The sequence below is a fragment of the Colletotrichum phormii genome (genome assembly GCF_030913505.1).
Source record: "Colletotrichum phormii strain CBS 102054 chromosome Unknown BDP81scaffold_43, whole genome shotgun sequence".
Classification (NCBI taxonomy): domain Eukaryota; kingdom Fungi; phylum Ascomycota; class Sordariomycetes; order Glomerellales; family Glomerellaceae; genus Colletotrichum; species Colletotrichum phormii.
The window spans coordinates 73208-91743 of NW_026851485.1; the positions used below are offsets into that span (position 1 = coordinate 73208).

Sequence of the window (18536 nt, forward strand, 5' to 3'; positions counted from 1 at the left end):
GCTCTAGGACAGACTTCCCATAGCTTCTTCAGCAATTAACTTCGTATCAGGATTAACATCCGCTTTCAGCTACTACCTTGACAAGACTACGATTGATCACCGAAGCCTTACCTACCCTTACGATTGACAGACATAGTTTCCTTGAAACTATTCCACGACTACGATTACTGTTACCAGTTCCGCAGCCTCAACTTCTGCAAACTACCCCTACGACTAGCTGGCCGTAACATGAATGTATCAATTGCTTTTACAGTCGCGTCTCAGTTGCATGAATTCCGACTCCTGTCTAGTTCTTCAACTCTCTGACGCGTAGAATATGTTAACCTCGTCCATTTCTTCGCATAGTCCATTACTTTAATTCTTCGACTAAAAAGTTCGCATCGGTATAGAAGCTGGTTGATGAAAAGAGGATGGTAAAAAACAGGATAATAGAAAAGGTAACTATATCCCGTATAGAGTACCAGCGTTCCCTGAGTTTGGGCCTTGAATAGGCGGAGGTTGAGGTTAAGGTGGAGCGTTTTGGTACGTTATAATAATCTCGAAATGGAGCAAACTTAGAGAAAGACTGGAGACGGATGTGGTGACGCGAAGAGCAGTTGATGGGATATCCAGGCACAAGCTATCGCATCACCGGCCTTCAATCCTTGTATCCCTTCTATTTGTTGAAGTGCGTGTATATTTGCGACTATAGAGACCTATGTGCATCGTGCTATCCCATCGAGTGCCAATTGGCAACAGGTACATTATGCCCAGTTTTGACCCACCTTTGCCCCCTCACCGCGGGAATACATGACGGTACGTCATCAACCCCTATATTTTCCCAGCTGCGTTCACCACCACAACTAACATTTCTACAGATGGGCAACTGTCGCGATGTCCTCAAGCGACTCTGATGCGTCTGATTCGTCAGCGCTTTCACATATCACCGTCGCAGTACTTCCCGAAGACCTTGATAGCGCCTGTACAGCTCAATGTAGGCCCGAGAGGTGTGATAACGCAACTGTACGCCCACACGAATCGCCTCCGCTAGAAAGGGGCACACCGGGCCAATTCAACCCCCTCGACGTGCCCTACCGCGCCGCAACAGTACGGGGTCTATCTACTACCCCTTTAGAGCTTTTTCAGCAGTATGTGCCTTTGAGGCTGGTTGAATCGTGGGTACAGTGGACCAATGAAGCCGCAGTACGAGGCCCTGTTCAACAACACTCACGATCCCACAGAAAAAAGACGAGGTCAGGGTGCCTGCAGTGTGGAGTAGCGCTTTGTAACTCGGATGATTGCTGGTACCTCTTTCATAGTCAGAGTATATAGACAACAGAAGTATCCATAATCTAGGCTTTTTGGTTGGCTAGAAGAAGTCTTGGCTGTCTCCTGAGTGGTCAGTTCCCCTCAAGGGCATGTACCTGTTGCCAATTGGCACTCGATGGGATATACCGTACAAGACGGGTAATCGGCTGTGGAAAGCGGTATCGTACGGCAGTAACCGGCAGCGCCACGTGTGGCGCTGCGACACATTACTTTGAAGACCGGGCCGGATTGGAAGGCCCAACGCCGTTTACTTCAGGACTTGATGACGCCAGCATTTCTTCATAGAGTCGCGGCCCCTAACATCTACAAAAGTGCTTTGCGCCTTCTGGATCTCTGGAAAAGGAAGGCGCAGCTGGCTGACGGGAGCGCCTTTTCTGCAGAGCATGATGTCTTCTACGCTGCTCTAGACGCTGTCTTAGACTTCGGGTTCGGCGATGCTGCTCCGATGAGGACTCTTGTTCCTCAAGTTGAATTGCTGGCTTCGATGTCCGCTGCCGACGTTTGGGCCAAACAGAACTCAGAACTCGGCACTGAAGTGTTGGACTTTCCAGTTGCGCCTATCCATCCTGTCCTGGATGCAACGCTGCAGTCGGCAGAAAATGTTGGTGGCGTAGCAATCACTGGGTTTCCGAAGCTTGCATGGTCAGTCATTGGGCTAAGACCTAGTGTCCGTCGGGGAAGAGCGGTACGGGACGAGTTCCTTGTTGACCAGGTCCTCCAGGCGTCAGAGAGATTCAGAACTGAGACCCAGAAGATTGACAGTGAGGACAAACATGTTAAGTCTGTGTTGGTTCACGGGGTCGTATACGACAAATAGTGGTAGCAATTATCACTCGTCTGTTGGTGATCCTATTGCTTGTTCTTCTTCCTGTTCTATCTTACATTGTAGGCAGGAGTCGGTCGAAGTAGGTAGTGACGGCCTGGGTGGTTGTCCCACCTTTATCCGGCCGTGATGACTAAGCCAGTTGTCCCACTTCGCCCAGGGCAGGTGCCAGCCAGCCCATGATACCTGCCTATTACTCCTTATCAGCCTTTGCTGTTCCAACAAACTGAGACGGCCTCTGGGTCTGCGGGCCAAGTGATACTGCTCGTTGTGTTGTTCCTTTCGCCTTGGCTTTCAGGTTCGCGTGCTTTCTGCGCGCGGCCCAAATTGATAACTTGATGAATCTCCTTTCAGGCAAAGATGAGAAGCTGCCCAAAATCCCGGAATGAACGAGTCCCATCATATAGCACTCGCAATAATCTTAGCAGCCGCTACCTCGACAACACCGTACGCAGCTGTCTGGATGTGACCAGATACAATAATGGGAACAATACTGTTGTCGACTACTCGCAAGTTCTGAGTACCGTAAACCCGCAGATCAGCGTCCACAACACCACCCTCAGCCTTGGGGAGAAGAGAGCAGGTTCCGACCGGGTGATAGAAACTCGTAACCGTGTTGACAGCGAACTCGCGAAACTGATCGTCAGTCAGAACATCCGGGCCAGGCTCTGTCTCAACATCCCAGACGGCCTTGAGTGGTCCCGCCTCGGCAATCTTGCGCGCGAACTTGGCACCCTCGACGGCGGCCTTGATGTCATGCTCGTTGCTCAGGAACTTAGGGTCGATGATGGGCTTGCCAGTGGGGTTCGCGGGATCAATGTGCACATTACCCCGGCTGAAGGCGTGCATGACGGTGCTGAAGATGGTGATGAACTTGCCGGAACCAGGGTACCCAGCCGCGCCGACGTAGTTTGCGTCAAAGATGAGCTCATAGTCTGGGACGGAGTCGTCTTTCAGGAACTCGAGCTTCTTCTTGTCGATGGGGTTGGTGCTGTTGCCGAACTCCGCCTCTGCCAGCGCGATGATCTCGGCTTGAGCCTGGCTATCGATCTGACCCCAGTGCAGGAACCCATAAGCCGCGGTTGTGTAGTCGTAGAGAGACACCTCGCCGTCGATCCACTTTTGCAGCTCAGCGGTGGCGTTGGCACCGTTAGAGTCAAAGATGAGCGCATCGAAAGAGTCAAACTCATCCTTCAGACGATAGACGTTGGAAGTGCGGATGTGGTCTTGGTAGTTCTCACCGACGCCGGGCAGGTCGATAAGCGGCTCAACACCGGCCGCTTCAATCACAGCTGTCTGGCCGATACCAGATAACTCGAGCAGACCAGGGCTCTGGATAGAACCAGCAGACAGGATAACCTCCTTAGCAGCGTTGAAGACCGTCCCATCAGCCAAGATCACACCGGTGGCAGCATAATCGTCGTCGCAAGTCTTGTTGAGATTGACCTTGACGACCTGGGCATTGGTCTTCACCGCGAGGTTCGAACCCGCAAGTGGAAGATAGCTGTTGGCACTGTAAGACCGGGAGTAGTCGGTGTTGTCGATATTGGTGCCCTGGAACATGATGCCAATGGGGTTGCCATGCATGTTTCCTTCCTCGTTGATGGGAAGACCAAGCTCCGTCCCGGCTGGTTGCCATGTGTTGAGGACGTCGTAGACCACACGGTTGTAGGTGTTACGGATGGGGCCGGAGCGACCACGAGGGTTCTTGTCGGAGCCAGTGAAGTTCTCCGACTTGGTCATGGCTTCAATCATGACATCCCACGACCAACCTTCGCTGCCCATCTCACCCCAGGCCTCGTACTCGGCGGCAGCGGCACGGTCATAGCAAAGGTAGTTCATGGCAGACGAGCCACCCAGAACCTTGCCGCGGTTGACGGGAATTTGGCGACCGCCGAGAGCACTCTGATCAATCGACGTGAAGTTCCAGTCATATTCCGTCCCCAAGATCGAGCCTCTCAGACCAGGTACGTTGATACGGAGCTCGTCCAGAGCAGATGGGCCAGCCTCGAGAAGCAAGATCTGGGCATCAGGGAGGCCAAGACTCAGGCGAGTCGCCAGAGCGGAACCTGCAGTGCCACCGCCAACGATGATCTATCCTCTTGTGTAAGCATACACGAGTACCTCCTCGGGAAGCTTGACGTGAGTTGTGACTCACGTAGTCGTAGGACTGAGCAGAAGTGCAGGAAACAGCACTGAGCAGGACCAGCACTGGCCACGCCTTGAGAAACGACATACTGTGTAGTGGAAGAATAACGAGGGAAGCCGTTCACTTGACTGAGATCAACGAAGTGTCGATTCTTGGTGGTGCTGAAGAGACGGTTATTAGGCGGGAAATCGCCTTATTTTGTAACTGCGGCCCTCACGCAACTCCCAAGCTCTGGTTTCTTAACCGGGGAGCTCACCTCTTTCTGCGTAGTAAACTTCTAGGCGTAGGAAATCCTCCGCTTTTTCGCATTACGCAGAGATTATTCATGCGTGCCCTTGCTGGACCGAAGCCCGCGACCCAGATCCTGGGTGATGGAAAACACAATCCTGAACCAACATTCCAGAGTCCTGGAAATCTCGGATGCGACGTTGACCAACCAGGAATGAGTGCTCAGCCATCAATCTTGACGCGCAATGAAAAGCGCAAACTACTTACTCTTGCGTGTACGTACCATGGAATGGTACGGACGAAGACAGGGTAAGTTGACCCTAGTCCCGGCTTGATTTTTCAGTTGGGTGTGCTCAGTTGAGTGTGCCCGGAGACGATGGCCTTGCTACACCGTATCTGGTAACTTAATCGCGCATGCTATAACGAAATGGTATGATTGTGGGATCGATTCAAAATACGAACGAATCAAGTAATCAAAAGATCATGCTCATGATGGTAGGCTGTGTTGTATTTCCAACGCCAGCAGGTTGGATGGCCGACATAGGTAGTGCAAAGAACGCCGGGACAGGTATCGCTTGAACAACCAACCATCGATGGTCTCTGAGAAGTCATGGTTCGTCTGACAAGAATTGCCACAGAAATAGGAGTCTTGGCTTTGTGCTCTTAGTCCCATCCACGGGAATGATCCGAGAGTAGGCGGGTGGCCCCGAGAGCGTCCCGCTCATCTGTGCGCCTCTTCCAACACAAACATCATGTCAGGGCAAACAACACAGCAGCTCTTTAATGCCAGAACGCCGTAGAAAATTGGGTTTGCAATTCCGGAAGGACCCTGCCAGTGGGACCGATTTGTAGTGGGGAAAAGCGCCCGCCGCCCACAAGGCGGCGTTGGGACTTGGTGGTTCTCCCCACAAGCCCTGGCGCTGGATGCGCAAGCAGTTCGAATAAGATTGATACTAAGGTCTGGCTAGCGGATGCGGACTTACCGCCGTTCGATCCTGAAAAGGCGGGTCCGGGGAAAGACTTCCCCTCATATGATGTTACGTCCTACCTCACATAAGTACCATGCCCATTCACTTTGAATGACTGCGCCAGAAGATCGAGTCTTTGCTTTGATGCAAGTGAAATTTCCGCCCATGCTGTCCTTTCAGGTCTTGTGATGCCGTTGCATTTCTTCAGCAGACTGTCCAAAGAATAATCACAGTTTATGCGTATTAGGCTAAGTTCATGCCATACAGAATGATCAAGTCCCCTGCTTTACGAGGGCCGTTTTTTCTCTATCCATATCTGGTAACTTGACCCGGTTTCCAGGGCCAGGGTCCTAGCCTGGATATTGCAGATATTTTACCTAACGATTGGTTCCAACAGCCAAGCCGGGACACCAACACCACAACCAGAGTTAGGGAAGTGCCATCGCTGCATGCCCGTTGCTAGTGTAGTGCATTTGTACCCTTGGAACGGGGGCCAAGGACAACATCTTCCGCGGAACACTACGAAAAGGCCTAGGTGGGGTAACGTTCCCCGGACAGTGCTACCATTTCTTCAGTTGACAGTGATCCAACCAGCTTGGCACTGAGCATGGCGCGGAGCCCTTGCTCGTGTCGATGATGTGGGCACAATTCGTCCGTGCCACTTCCCTCGCAAGACGACATGTCTCAACTAGAAACTTGCACGCGAAGCAGGATTCCCATATCAGATATTGTCGCAGCGCCACACGTGGCGCTGCCGGTTACTGCCGTACGATACCGCTTTCCACAAGCCGATTACCCGTCTTGTACGGTATTATATAGATAGGACCCTCATACGGGTCTTCCACTTAGAGGAATCAAGCCACTTTCTACCATACAAGTCTTCCACTTGCTACCTCGCTTTGTGATAGATATCTGAATGATCTTGAGAAGTCAAGATACTGAATCACATTTTAGCATGAAGGGGCTTATCAAACGAGGAAACTTCCATCGCCAATGTCTTCAGGCTTCTAGAGTAGAGCAGTCTTGGTCTCCAGGATGAACCCCCTGGGCTATCTCAGAGCATGACGGATTCAAAGAATTGATGAGATTATTAACACGATGTTTGCTCATGGGAAAGGCTTCGGCATACCCCCTATCTCTCGCTCCAGGGGCGAGGAAGCCTCGGGATAGCGACGCAGGGGCCGAGATATCATCCCTTTCTAGGACTAAACATGCATCGCTCCGGCACAGCAAGACCCGCCCGGCCGCGATGGAAGCAAAGAACCATGTTCGATGCAAGGGTATCAGTTGTGGTGTAATTGTCGGGTTTCTGCGGTGGCTAAATCCATTGAAGCTACCATAGACGGCACCACCTGCAACGGGGGGACCTTTCGTCAGTCTTTCTTGGTTTTTTTGGTCTGTTGGCCATGGTATCGAGGAACTAACTGTCACCCTACCAGGCAACATTGATGAGACGAACTTCCTCTAACGGACCCTGCATGTTCCTTTTTCAATGATCTCTGCTATCTCAGCAACACAGACACCACCCCTGCAGCCAGCGGACCAGTCTTTCTTGAGCCTCGCTACAGCGGAGAGTTGGTCACAGTCACACACGTCCCGCCTCCTGCACGAAATGGCATCCGTTCAAGCCGTTCGAGCTTCAGTACGCCTACAGTTTGCTCCTCTTTTTCATCCTTGGAAAAATATATCATAAAGTTGTTTCTCGAGGGCCGATCTGCCCATCCTCTCGGGAGTCTCCGATCAAGATCGGTCAGTGTCCTTGGTCTTCGCTGCTCGTTCCGACCGACCTGTTGGCAAACATCTCCCGCAGCCATGGCCGACAATGAAACCCAAGATATTAAAGCCGAGTCGAATGGCCCTCTTGTAAATGGTATCGCCATTGGATTTGTTGTTGCTTCGGCCGCGGTCCTCTCACTTCGGCTCTATACTCGCCTAGTTCTCCTGAAAACCGCTGGAAAAAATGACTGGACTATGTTGATCGCCATGGTAAGAGAGACTGGAATTATTCTACCATTTTACAGCGATGTTAACATGTTGGCAAGCTGTTTGCTCTTGTGGTCGGAATTGGCACAGTCTTTGGTACGTTTCGCTCCGATGTCAACCCCAAGCAGTGCACCGAGGCAATATGTTAACACTGTCGAGCTCCATAGAAGTAAAATATGGCATGGGCAGACATGTTGAAATGTTTCAGCAGAGGAGACCATGGAGCAATTGAAGGTTTGCACATCTTCCAGGCCCCCACCAGCACCAGACCGAACAACTGTTCAAGGACCACTGACTTAGAAGGATGTAGTATCTTCTCATTGTCATTCTCCATTACAATACGGGAATGAATGTCGTCAAGGTGTCCTTCTTGCTCCAGTATCGGCGTGTGTTTGTCTCGAAAGTTGTCCAAAGAGTCTGCTTCTGGGCAATGGTATACGTAGTGGTCTGGGCGTGTTTCCAGGCCACCCTTCTCGGGCTTTCTTGCCTGCCCATGGCCATCATCGTGCCCAGTACCGCCGGGTTCTGTCTCGACACCCTACCCATCTGGTATTTTTCATCGGCTATGAGCCTAGCAACCAATTTCATGATCTTCTGCATCCCTTTGCCCTCTGTTCTGAGGCTTCAACTTCCAAGAAAGCAGAAGGCTATGCTGTTTGGTATCTTCTGTCTTGGCTTCTTGTGAGTGGCAACCCCGCAAACTCCTTTCCACCTTTCCCTCTACCCTCCTACCTTACACTAGTACAGCCAGCTTTGTGGCTTCATTCGGGGTTATAGGCTGACCTTCGGGATCTCGCTACAGTGTCTGTATTATCTCAGTCTATCGCATGTTCACTCTCCGCACAGCGGTCTCCAGCAATAAACCGCCGTGGGAAAATATCGGCGCCGCAATCTGGTCCGCCATCGAGCTCAACACCTCCATCATATGTGTCACGAGTTATGGCACGCAGCAATGGGCATATGAAGTGGGTTAAAGTGGCTTGAAGTAACCCATCTAGAATGAGCACATGAGAGCAGTCTATATACTAAGAGAGTGTGATATCCACGTGAGAAAGCACGTGGCAAGATGCTTGACAAGTGCTGATACCATTCCTGTTTCGTGACAATATGCGCCTCCCTGCCGACCACCCGACCCCTTCTCGCCAAGTGGCTTCCGGGTGCGGGCCTCTCGTCCGCGCACACCAAGACCAGTGCGTACCATCGATACGGTCCCTCTTCGGGCATGGGACGCGGAACATTCAAGGAGCTCAAGAGTGGACAACGCGAAGTTAGCACCGAAGAGCCCGTCCTCGAAGACATGAACGCCAGTCAGTCAGGTAGCATGCCTTCGGTCTACGCACACATCACGGCCGACCCGGAATTGGGCCACAGAGATCGAAGAATTAAGGGAAGTCATCAGAATCAGATCATGGTGACCACGGAGACGATGATTAAGGAGGGTCGACAAATGGGTATCAGCAGAAATGGTTGAAAGTAAGAGGTGCCATTGAATTTGAAAGGAAAGCAGTAGGCCTGCCTCGTCGTTAGTTGATTATGAGAGAGGGGCTCGTAAGGATCCTGATGGATTATCCCGAGGGCGTATCTCTAGTGGCCATTGATCAAACTCTTTCCGTAATGGTTGTTTATCTAGGTACCTTGAGTACACAGTCTCACTCTCATCTCATTGCTCTGGCTTCAGCCGCAATCAATTGCACAACCCCGATTGGACTTGTCCTTCATGGAGTGAAAAGCGGCCATCGTATTAAGAAATCTGACTTCAATTGTACCCAAAATAGAGACCCTGCGGCTTTCATCTGCGTGCATTTAGTCCGTGGCAGTTAGCATCGAGGAATCGGGAAAAGAACGAATGTGATGACAAGCAGCAGTGTGCCTAGTGCCCCGTTTGACGATCTTGGATCCTTCCAAGATTCACCTTAGACATAGTCATTGTATTTTGGGAGGCAATTCTCAGTCACGTTTTTGGCTCGGGCTCCGTCGACCGTATTCCGGCTTTCAACCCCACAGTACGCCGGGTAACCCCCGGGTCGACCCACCTATACCCGGCGAAGCCGTTCCTTGCCGCCTCCGAGCGGGTTCATAACGGACTATCAGTTCTGCCGGAATCCGCGTGCACCAACCTCATTGGACTGTGGTGGGTCTCCACTCAGGTACCCTTGTATGTCATCGCACCTGCTGATTGGCTTGTCGCCTGTGTCCCGCGCAGCCTTGGGAAATCTGGGGCCGAGCCGATCAGAGACCTTTTTCCCAATCCTTCCCTCCCACCACCCACCCCAATCGGTTTTGCCCGGTCCCCATATACACCTAGCCGACGACATCACCATCGCGAATAGATCGCCGACCGACGCAATGTCACAACTCGGTTCGGTGGCCTTGGCCAATGGCTCTGCGACGCCGAAGAAAGTCGCCTACTTCTACGATTCCGACATTGGTAATTATGCCTATGTTACCGGTCACCCCATGAAGCCCCATCGCATACGCCTCGCACACAGCTTGATCATGCACTACGATTTATTCAAGAACATGGAGATATATGTATGTTCTGTATCTCAGTCCTCGCGACTGGGTAGCTACTAACTCATCGAATGTAGCGCGCGAAACCTGCGACGAGGGGAGAGATGACCCAGTTCCACACAGACGAGTACATCGACTTCCTCCAGAAGGTCACTCCCGACAACATGGACGCCTACCAGAAGGAACAGGGGAAATATAATGTCGGAGATGATTGTCCCGTCTTTGACGGCCTCTTCGAGTTCTGTGGCATCAGCGCTGGCGGTAGCATGGAGGGTGCCGCCCGTCTTAATCGTCAAAAGTGCGACATTGCAGTCAATTGGGCCGGTGGTCTTCATCACGCCAAAAAGAGCGAGGCCAGTGGTTTCTGCTACGTCAACGGTACTGGAGATTCCGTTCAGTGACAATTTCTTTCCTAGATCGCCTGCTAATCATCTCTAGACATTGTCCTCGGCATCCTCGAATTGCTGCGTTTTAAGAAGCGCGTCCTCTACATCGATATCGACGTCCACCATGGCGACGGTGTCGAAGAAGCATTCTACACGACTGACCGAGTCATGACCGTTTCCTTCCACAAATACGGCGAATACTTCCCTGGTACCGGAGAGTTGCGCGACATTGGTATCGGCACCGGCAAGCATTACGCTGTCAACTTTCCTCTTCGCGATGGTATCGACGACATCTCGTACAAGTCAATTTTCGAACCGGTCATCGAGCACGTCATGAAGTTCTATCAACCCGAAGCTGTTGTACTGCAGTGTGGCGGCGACAGTTTGTCCGGCGATCGCTTGGGTTGCTTCAACCTCAGTATGGAGGGCCACGCCAACTGTGTGGGGTACGTCAAGAGCTTCGGCTTGCCGACCTTGGTTTTGGGAGGTGGTGGATACACCATGCGCAACGTGGCTCGCACATGGGCATTTGAAACTGGTGTACTCGTTGGCAAGCACCTGCCTAAGACGCTTCCTTACAACGAATATTATGAAGTAGGCCCTTTTCTCGCTTTGTGACTGGCCAAAAACGGTTGACTGATCCTACCTTAGTACTATGCCCCCGATTTCGAACTGAATGTGCGCCCATCGAATATGGAGAACTCGAACAGCTTCGAATATCTGGAGAAGATCAAGGCCGCTGTCATCGACAACCTAAGACATACCCAGCCTGCCCCCTCGGTTCAGATGCAAGATGTGCCTCGCCAACCCTTTGGTGGCATGACGGACGAGGAAGAAGCCGAGCTAAACGATATGGACGAAGACGAACACGCAGATGATCGAATGACACAACGCCGATGGGACCAGCGCACCCGTAACGAAGCCGAGTTCGAGGACAGCGATGACGAAGATATGGATCAGGCCAATGGCATGACGCGCCCTCGGAATGCCAAGAAGCGCACCTTTGGTGACTACCGGCAAGCTGAAGGCGAGGTCGACAGCGGTGCGCCCTCACCCGTAAATGGTGTCCCCGAGGGTGAAGAAGCCCCCAACGCTGAGCCGATTGTGGATGCCGACATTACTCTTGAGAACCCCGCCGAACCCGAAGACACGTCAGACAAGTCAGTTCCAGAGAAGGAGGCCGCCCCAGAAGCCTCGAAAGAGGATGCTGTCGACGAGGATGGTGATGTCGGCATGGAAGATGGAGCGGATGTTGAGGAGGGCACGACTACAATCAAGAAGGAAGAAGTTGAGGCAGAACCTGTTCAGGTAGCCGAGAAGGAAGAAAAGGCGGAGAGGCCTTCGCGCCAGCCTTCCGCCGAGCCTGCAGCTGAGCCTCCTGTCACAGAAACGACAGAGATAACCGAAGCCACCGACGCTACCACGGAACCTGCTAAGGAGACTGAGTCGGCAGCAAGTAAGGAGGCAGACGTCACCGAGGCCAACGAGTCCAAGCCTGAGGTCGCAGCAGAAGAACCAGCTGCTGAAGCCAAAGCAGCTACCCCCGAGAAAGAAAAGGACTTCGCTGAGAAACCAGAGGTCAAAGCTGCTGAGCCCGAGGTGGACAAGATGGATGTTGACGAAAAGCCGGCTGAAGAGGAAGCCAAAAAGGAATAGTGGTACGAAAGGCCCCTTATTCCTTTTTTTCCGCGGTGGCCATGGCAGAGATGCAGCACACCACCAATGACGCAACGTTGGGTTCAAGTCAGCAGGCTCGCGGGAGGAGTGCGAGAGTATCGGGCGTTCAAGGACAGGTTTTGAGGAATTTTCTGAGCATGGAACTCTGGGATTGTTGTTTGTTTGTGGTTTTTTAGTGATACTCTCATACACTCCTTGCAAAGTATTGTACCGGCGGGAGGAAATCGTCGGCTGTATTATAGATAGCCAAGGCGTGGTGGTGCCTTGTCAGTAGCGATTTTATTTACACTGAGTAATATGTGACAGATTGTTCCTTTCCGCCGAGCGATGCTATATTCCTCAGAATAAGTGGGCTGGTAGAGATGGATGTTGAATTGTGCTGGCGAGGACCGACCGAAGGACTATCTCACTGCCTTTCCAGTGTCTCTCATGGGGTAGAGCGAGCAACTCTGATTCTGTTGCACAACGCATCCAGCCCTCGTATGTTGACACAATGTTCCGCACCATAACACCCGTCTAAGACAACAGTTGGCTTCCCACTACTTTGTGTCCTGGCTTCTATTGTCTTGTCTGCAAGTTCGAGAGTTATCCCATGTTCTTCAAAGAGCCATCCACAGTCATTGGTGTCAATTATTCGTAATCCTTGGTTCATAAACTTCTGTTGCACCGCCTTTAATCTATACCGAAACGCCATACTCTTGCTATTATGATATCATTGAGCATCCCTGCCATCATCGAAACATCCAAACGCCCAAAAAGCAACCCGGCGTCGGTCCTCGTGACTCCTGGCAGCTAGCTAGGTCTGTCAGAATCGCCTTTATCCCGAACCAAGCTGCTCCTCGATGCCACAGGAGACACACCAGGTAGCCGCGGCTGGCCCGACACATCACGTACAACGGCGCCAAAGTACCCTCCGTCCTCCGGGCTCGGTCCTCTGTCAGTATGTCGTAGCGGCGGAGGCTTCAGCGGCGTAGGTAGTTCTGCTTCGGGTGCGTCGACGGTTAGAAATCGTACGCCTTCCTCGGTTTCGACTCTCGTGAGCGGTATCGTCTCTCGTTGCGGGGAGTCTTCGTATGAAGGCGAGTCCTGGTACGGCGTGATGTGTACCGCGGGAGGGGGCAGGATCCCGGGTACGTCACTCAGATCTATCCGCGGATGCGGAGCTCGACCACCGCCACCGGCTTCGACGTCGTGATGGATCTCCCTGTGGTCGCTGGTCGGGTGGTCACACGAATCTGCTCGCGATCGCCGCGTGTTGCTCTTCACCCCGCCGTCGCCGTCGGACTGCGTGTAAAGCTCTGTGTCGGCGCTCTCTTCGATGTTGGGTCGTAGGTAGGAGGGCGGTCGCACCCTTGAGTTTTGTCCCCCGAGGAGAGGGCGGAGGGTCGGGACGCAGAGGCAGATGATGGCGCAGCTTAGCTCTGTTATTGACCAGATTCCGGCGATGACGGTGTTGTATGTTGCGTCGGTTGAGGTTGATGAGCTCTTTAGTGTCGTGAGGCGGACGACTGAGATCGCGCAGGTGCTATCAGACATGTCAGCGGAGGACCCGGGAACGCCGGACGACTGGGAAAGGAGACGTACAAGAAGCCGAGTCCGAACGTTGCCATTAGCACTATCTTTTGCCTCATCGGCAGGGGTATCGTCCGTAGCAGTGGTAGTGGCATGACAAAGATGACGATGTCGGTGAAGAGGTTTATCGATGACCCGATGATCCACCAGTCGAGAAGTCTTATGCATCGGCCGGGTACTGTGTGGTCCCAGAGGCTCCTGAGTGGGATACAGGCAAGACAGACTGAAACCACCTGCGATATCCCAAAGGCGACAATAAAGATCAAGAAAATATTACATAACTTTTGAAAAGCCGGCAATGGAAAGACGCGCCGGTACTGAAGAAGAAAGGTTGATTTGATCAATGGGTAGGCCTGTTTAGTCAGTCAGCTTGTGCCGCCCTCATCGGGCCGGTCTGGGGAGACGCACGACTTGGTAGATGGCGACGGCTGTGATTGCGATCTGGACACAAGGTAAGTTTCTCCTCTCTTCTCAACGCCTTCGACTGTGCTGGGAGTACCTCTTGAGATTTGAGAAACTTGTCTCTAGGCAGCGTGGCTTGGTGTAACCCGTCGCCGAAGTGAGTATCTGCATCACCGAGCTAATCAGCAAACAACCTCTCATCTCACGCCATGAAGAAGCGTCCTACTAATAAGCATAAGAAGCCCAACCACGAATACGAGGACCTTGTTTCGAGTGGTCAGCGTTCAACGATCGACTTTGAAGCCAACTCAGTACTGCAAACGCACAGAAGATGCCACCGAAGCCGAATCATCCCAGCCCCATTTCCTCAGCAGGAAAGCGCGGACGTGTACTCTGAGGGCCGTGACGAGAGTCGAAAGAATCAGGGCCGTGACTGTCACGCCGATGACGAGTGGCTGTCGCGTTTCGTTTGGGTCCACGGTGGGGATGTCTGGAATCGCTGCTTGTTCGTCTTCCACCGCTATCGAGTCCATCGTCCTGTTTCTCACTTTCGCCCCTCCCCCGAAGGAGGCTCGGCCAGGTGACGTCGTGGCTGAAGGAGTTATACCGATATAGATGTTGTCGGCCAGTAGTCGAAGATTGCTACGTACTGCCAATGAAGTGCGACATTGAATGTCGCGAGAAATGAGGATATTAGATCATATCTTCTGGGGCTAGCAGTCGCTGCTTGAGATCGCAAGAAACCATTCACGTTGCAATATCGCGTTATAATGAGGTAGGCTGTAAGTAGGATTGGCATGGCAGTGAGAAAGCAAGGGAACGTCTAGTGTTGACTGTCCCGGGAACAGGGCACATCGATCTCAATCGTGCGCCGCACGAGCGCTTATGATTGAGTTGGGGCTAAGAGCAGAGTTGCCGCGTGTGCCAGGATCACGGAGCGACGAGCACACTTGGAATGGGCGTCTTCTTTGAGTTCGACATGACTCGCTTTCCGTTCCGCGGCTTTCGCAATTTGTAAAGCGTAAATGTCGCGATGCTGCGCTGTGTCCACCAAGGACAATGACGTCGTGGGATACTCCGGTAGGTAGTAGGACAAGTCACAAGAGGATCTCTTCAACAGTGGGCGGAGACACTAATCACAAGATACGTCTTTCTCCAAGGTTCGAGCTGACACCTCGAAGGTGACATCGCCGCGTTGTGCTTACAACGATGGTTTCTTGGCTCGGCGATGGGAATCGCCATCCTTTCTCATCTGTCCGGTGTGTTCTTCTTTGCAGGTTCGGCGCAGGAGATCCGACCACCGAGGCTCGATGTACGGGACCGTCGCGCCTATCATTATGCCCCAAATGAGAGCACACTTTTCTAGACGTTTCGTTCCCTGCAGCTCTCGAGGCTCTGGTCTTCTCCCACCAGGTTGATCTGGGCAGACCTTCCGAATGTGTCTTGTCTCGTCTGTTGTTTTCTTCATATGGATTGCCTGTTTGTTTGGAATTACGGAACTCAAATCCGGCGTGGCTTGTTTGGTCTCTGGGCGTCCTACCATTAAACACATTTGGGGATTCAGTGACGATATTGCGGCTTTGTTGCGCGAAGATGGTGAACTGGGGGCTAACATGGATATCCTTCGCCGGCCATTGATTCATGATACGCGCCGAGCTGCTACCCGATCGAGTCAGCGGCCGCTGAAGTCGGCACCGGACGTTGATATACTGTTCATATTGGAGTCACCTCAGTGCTGAGGGGGTAAAGTGATGCGGTTGTAATTGATGAGGGTCTTAGTAAATGGAAGACGACAAATCCTAATCCTTGACGTGGACTTGCGGCAGGGTGCGAAGTTGAGTGGATGCTATGGGGCGTAAACATCTTTGCCGGGGGTTTCGGTGACGTCGATTTGTCATTTGGACGGAGACCACACTTAAGATTCCCATCGCTCGAAATGACCATACTGAAATTTAAATATCCCGCTCATCGTATCTTGTGGGCTTCTTCTCTAGTACGAAGCCCCGACTAAAAGAAGTCGGCCATACTGGGAGCTCGACGAATGGTAATTAGATGATGAATTCATCCTTCGAGACTGAACGCAGTGGAGGGGAGCTGGACTGTGGCTGGTGAGCCCCGGAAGCTCAGGCTAGCCGAATGCGGCACATATATGGCTTGACCTCTCACACCTCAACATTTCAAGCTGCACAATTGACAAGTCGTCAAACGTATACTCACAGCAAGGAGTAAGGGGGACAATCAACACCAAGGCTCCTTTTAAATACTTAACCTAGTCTCAATTTGATATAATATAGGACAAAATCAATCTAAGTTGGATAGCCCTGAGATTTTGAGGTAAGGAAGCTCTTTCCCGCACTGATACCAAACGTCAAGCACGTGACTGTTTGTCAGCCAGGCACAGAAATAGTACGTACCGGACCAGGCTAGTTCCGCGCCGGGACCATTTTCGCCAGGCTGCTCAGAGCTGTCGTCAACACCACTCAACTCTACGACCCAGCTGCTTCCATCTGCCTCCATCACCTCAACCTACACCCCTCCAAACCGCCGCGCACACCTCCCTCACCGACAGCATTTTGACGACGCCAGCTCACTATCGCATTTTTCACTCTTCACCACCGACCACATCATCACAATGGAGCGCTTCAGGAACATGCTCCAGTCACAGGGCCTCGGTGGCCTGGGCAGCCAACCCGGAACGGTAAGAGCATCCCACCTCGACGAGCTGCCTTGACAGCTCCGATTGTCAACACCCTGGCAAACCTATACTGACGCGGCACTCCAGGACAACACACAGCTTATCGACAACTCCGAGACTGTCTACATCTCCTCCCTTGCCCTCCTCAAGATGCTGCGACACGGCCGTGCTGGTGTTCCTATGGAAGTCATGGGTCTGATGCTGGGAGAGTTCGTCGACGACTTCACGGTACGCGTGGTGGATGTTTTCGCCATGCCCCAAAGTGGTACGGGTGTTAGTGTAGAGGCCGTCGACCCTGTCTTCCAGATGAAGATGATGGACATGTTGAGACAAACCGGAAGGTGAGTTCGGACCCCGCCATCCCTACCTGAGCCATATCGCAGTCGCAGACACTGACAAATATGTTGCAAACAGACCCGAGGCCGTCGTTGGATGGTACCATTCCCATCCTGGTTTTGGATGCTGGCTTTCATCCGTCGATATCAACACCCAGCAGTCTTTCGAGCAGCTGACCCCGCGTGCTGTCGCCGTCGTCGTCGATCCCATTCAGTCCGTCAAGGGCAAGGTTGTCATTGATGCCTTCCGCCTGATCAACCCTCAGTCCCTTATGCTGGGTCAAGAGCCCCGGCAAAGCACGAGTAACTTGGGCCACCTCAACAAACCTTCGATCCAGGCCCTCATTCACGGTCTGAACAGACACTACTACTCCATCGGCATCAACTACCGAAAGACGGCGCTCGAGGAGAACATGCTCATGAACCTGCACAAGCACGTTTGGACCGAGGCGTTGGAGATGAACGACTTCAGACACGAGGGCGACTGCAACAAGGAGCGCTTGGAGCGCCTCGTCAGCCTTGCGGAAGGCTACGAGAAGCGCGTCAAGGAAGAAACCGAACTGACGAAGGATCAGCTCAAGACCCGCTATGTCGGCAAGCTCGACCCCAAGAAGCATTTGGAGGACGTTGGTCAGCAGCTGATTGAGGACAACATTGTGTCCGTCTCGAGACAGATGATCGACAAGGAAGCGACGATGCCTAAGAAGGACGGACCGACAGGCGGTAAGGATCAATCAAACGGTGACTCCATGGATGTGGAAGAGGAGTTGTGAGGGGGTTAAGGGCCATGCTTCAGGGACGGCCTAAGGCGGGATACGGGAACTTTGCCAGCACTGTACGATTAGGCGTTTAGGTGGATGGGAACGCAACATCTAGAGTACCCGCCAGGCATAAGACGACTATGAACTCAATAACGTGGGCCTATGACATGATTGAAGCTTTAGCCGTACGACTTTCCTAGTGTCGACTCCTCCTCGGGCCCTGCCTCAGTTTTCATTGGAAATATGTCTTTTCAAGTTACACCAGGCAACGGGGAACGCCGCCTTTGTTGCCTCTTGATCCATGGAGCTTCAAGCACTGCCGCGTGCTCAAAGGCGAAGGAAATGCTATGTTACATTGTTCTCATACAGTCCCAGAACATCCGAGAAACACAGACCCAAGTCTCAATCCCATTGTCGCCCATCAACCACTAAGTTGTTCGCAGCGTTTTGACACTTCGAGGCCATTCCCGTGCATCTACATAAAAGCTCAGCTTCACCTCGTCCTAAGCTCTAGCTGGCGGCAAACCAAGAAGACTAGTTATCAAGTCTATCCACTTCCCACTTTCATGTCAACATCATCTCCTTGCCTCCCCGTATTGTGGCCTCACGGCGTGAAGTCTTGCCAAAGTGACAAGAGCTCTAGTTTGAGGTCTGCTTTCCGATTCCCTGTGTCGACCCGCCTCCGCTTCTCGAGAAACCGCACACGGCGGACAGCTTCTACGACAGATGTTTTCGATT

General features: G+C 52.4%; 6 protein-coding genes across 6 annotated transcripts; 4 read left to right on the forward strand and 2 right to left on the reverse strand.

The window, feature by feature from the left end:
* Positions 1 to 1569: 1569 nt before the first annotated feature.
* On the forward strand, positions 1570 to 2132 carry BDP81DRAFT_442820 (uncharacterized protein; the record flags this gene model as incomplete). Its single annotated transcript, XM_060591694.1, has 1 exon — positions 1570 to 2132. A coding segment is annotated over one exon (556 nt), but the record flags the coding sequence as incomplete, so codon positions are not given.
* A 158-nt stretch (positions 2133 to 2290) lies between these two features.
* On the reverse strand, positions 2291 to 4764 carry BDP81DRAFT_511066 (GMC oxidoreductase). The gene is made up of 2 exons (XM_060595753.1): positions 4290 to 4764; positions 2291 to 4225 (listed from the first exon to the last, which is right to left on the reverse strand). The coding sequence occupies exons 1-2, from the start codon at positions 4365 to 4367 to the stop codon at positions 2531 to 2533; spliced, it is 1773 nt and encodes a 590-aa protein (XP_060437797.1). The 5' UTR covers positions 4368 to 4764; the 3' UTR covers positions 2291 to 2530.
* Positions 4765 to 7288: 2524 nt separating this feature from the next.
* Positions 7289 to 8930, forward strand: BDP81DRAFT_511068 (uncharacterized protein; the record flags this gene model as incomplete). The annotated part of the gene is made up of 4 exons (XM_060595754.1): positions 7289 to 7462; positions 7770 to 8140; positions 8262 to 8388; positions 8607 to 8930. The coding sequence occupies 4 exons, from the start codon at positions 7289 to 7291 to the stop codon at positions 8928 to 8930; spliced, it is 996 nt and encodes a 331-aa protein (XP_060437798.1).
* Positions 8931 to 9733: 803 nt separating this feature from the next.
* Positions 9734 to 12357, forward strand: BDP81DRAFT_361943 (uncharacterized protein). Its single transcript, XM_060586433.1, has 4 exons — positions 9734 to 9991; positions 10048 to 10348; positions 10409 to 10950; positions 11008 to 12357. The coding sequence occupies exons 1-4, from the start codon at positions 9806 to 9808 to the stop codon at positions 12010 to 12012; spliced, it is 2034 nt and encodes a 677-aa protein (XP_060437799.1). The 5' UTR covers positions 9734 to 9805; the 3' UTR covers positions 12013 to 12357.
* A 124-nt stretch (positions 12358 to 12481) lies between these two features.
* BDP81DRAFT_511069 (uncharacterized protein) lies at positions 12482 to 14173 on the reverse strand (the record flags this gene model as incomplete). The annotated part of the gene is made up of 4 exons (XM_060595755.1): positions 12482 to 13558; positions 13618 to 13958; positions 14014 to 14046; positions 14105 to 14173. Coding segments are annotated over 4 exons (1176 nt in total), but the record flags the coding sequence as incomplete, so codon positions are not given.
* A 2313-nt stretch (positions 14174 to 16486) lies between these two features.
* On the forward strand, positions 16487 to 18214 carry BDP81DRAFT_361947 (Mov34/MPN/PAD-1 family protein). Its single transcript, XM_060586434.1, has 3 exons — positions 16487 to 16705; positions 16790 to 17043; positions 17117 to 18214. The coding sequence occupies exons 1-3, from the start codon at positions 16640 to 16642 to the stop codon at positions 17808 to 17810; spliced, it is 1014 nt and encodes a 337-aa protein (XP_060437801.1). The 5' UTR covers positions 16487 to 16639; the 3' UTR covers positions 17811 to 18214.
* The last annotated feature ends 322 nt before the right edge of the window (positions 18215 to 18536 follow it).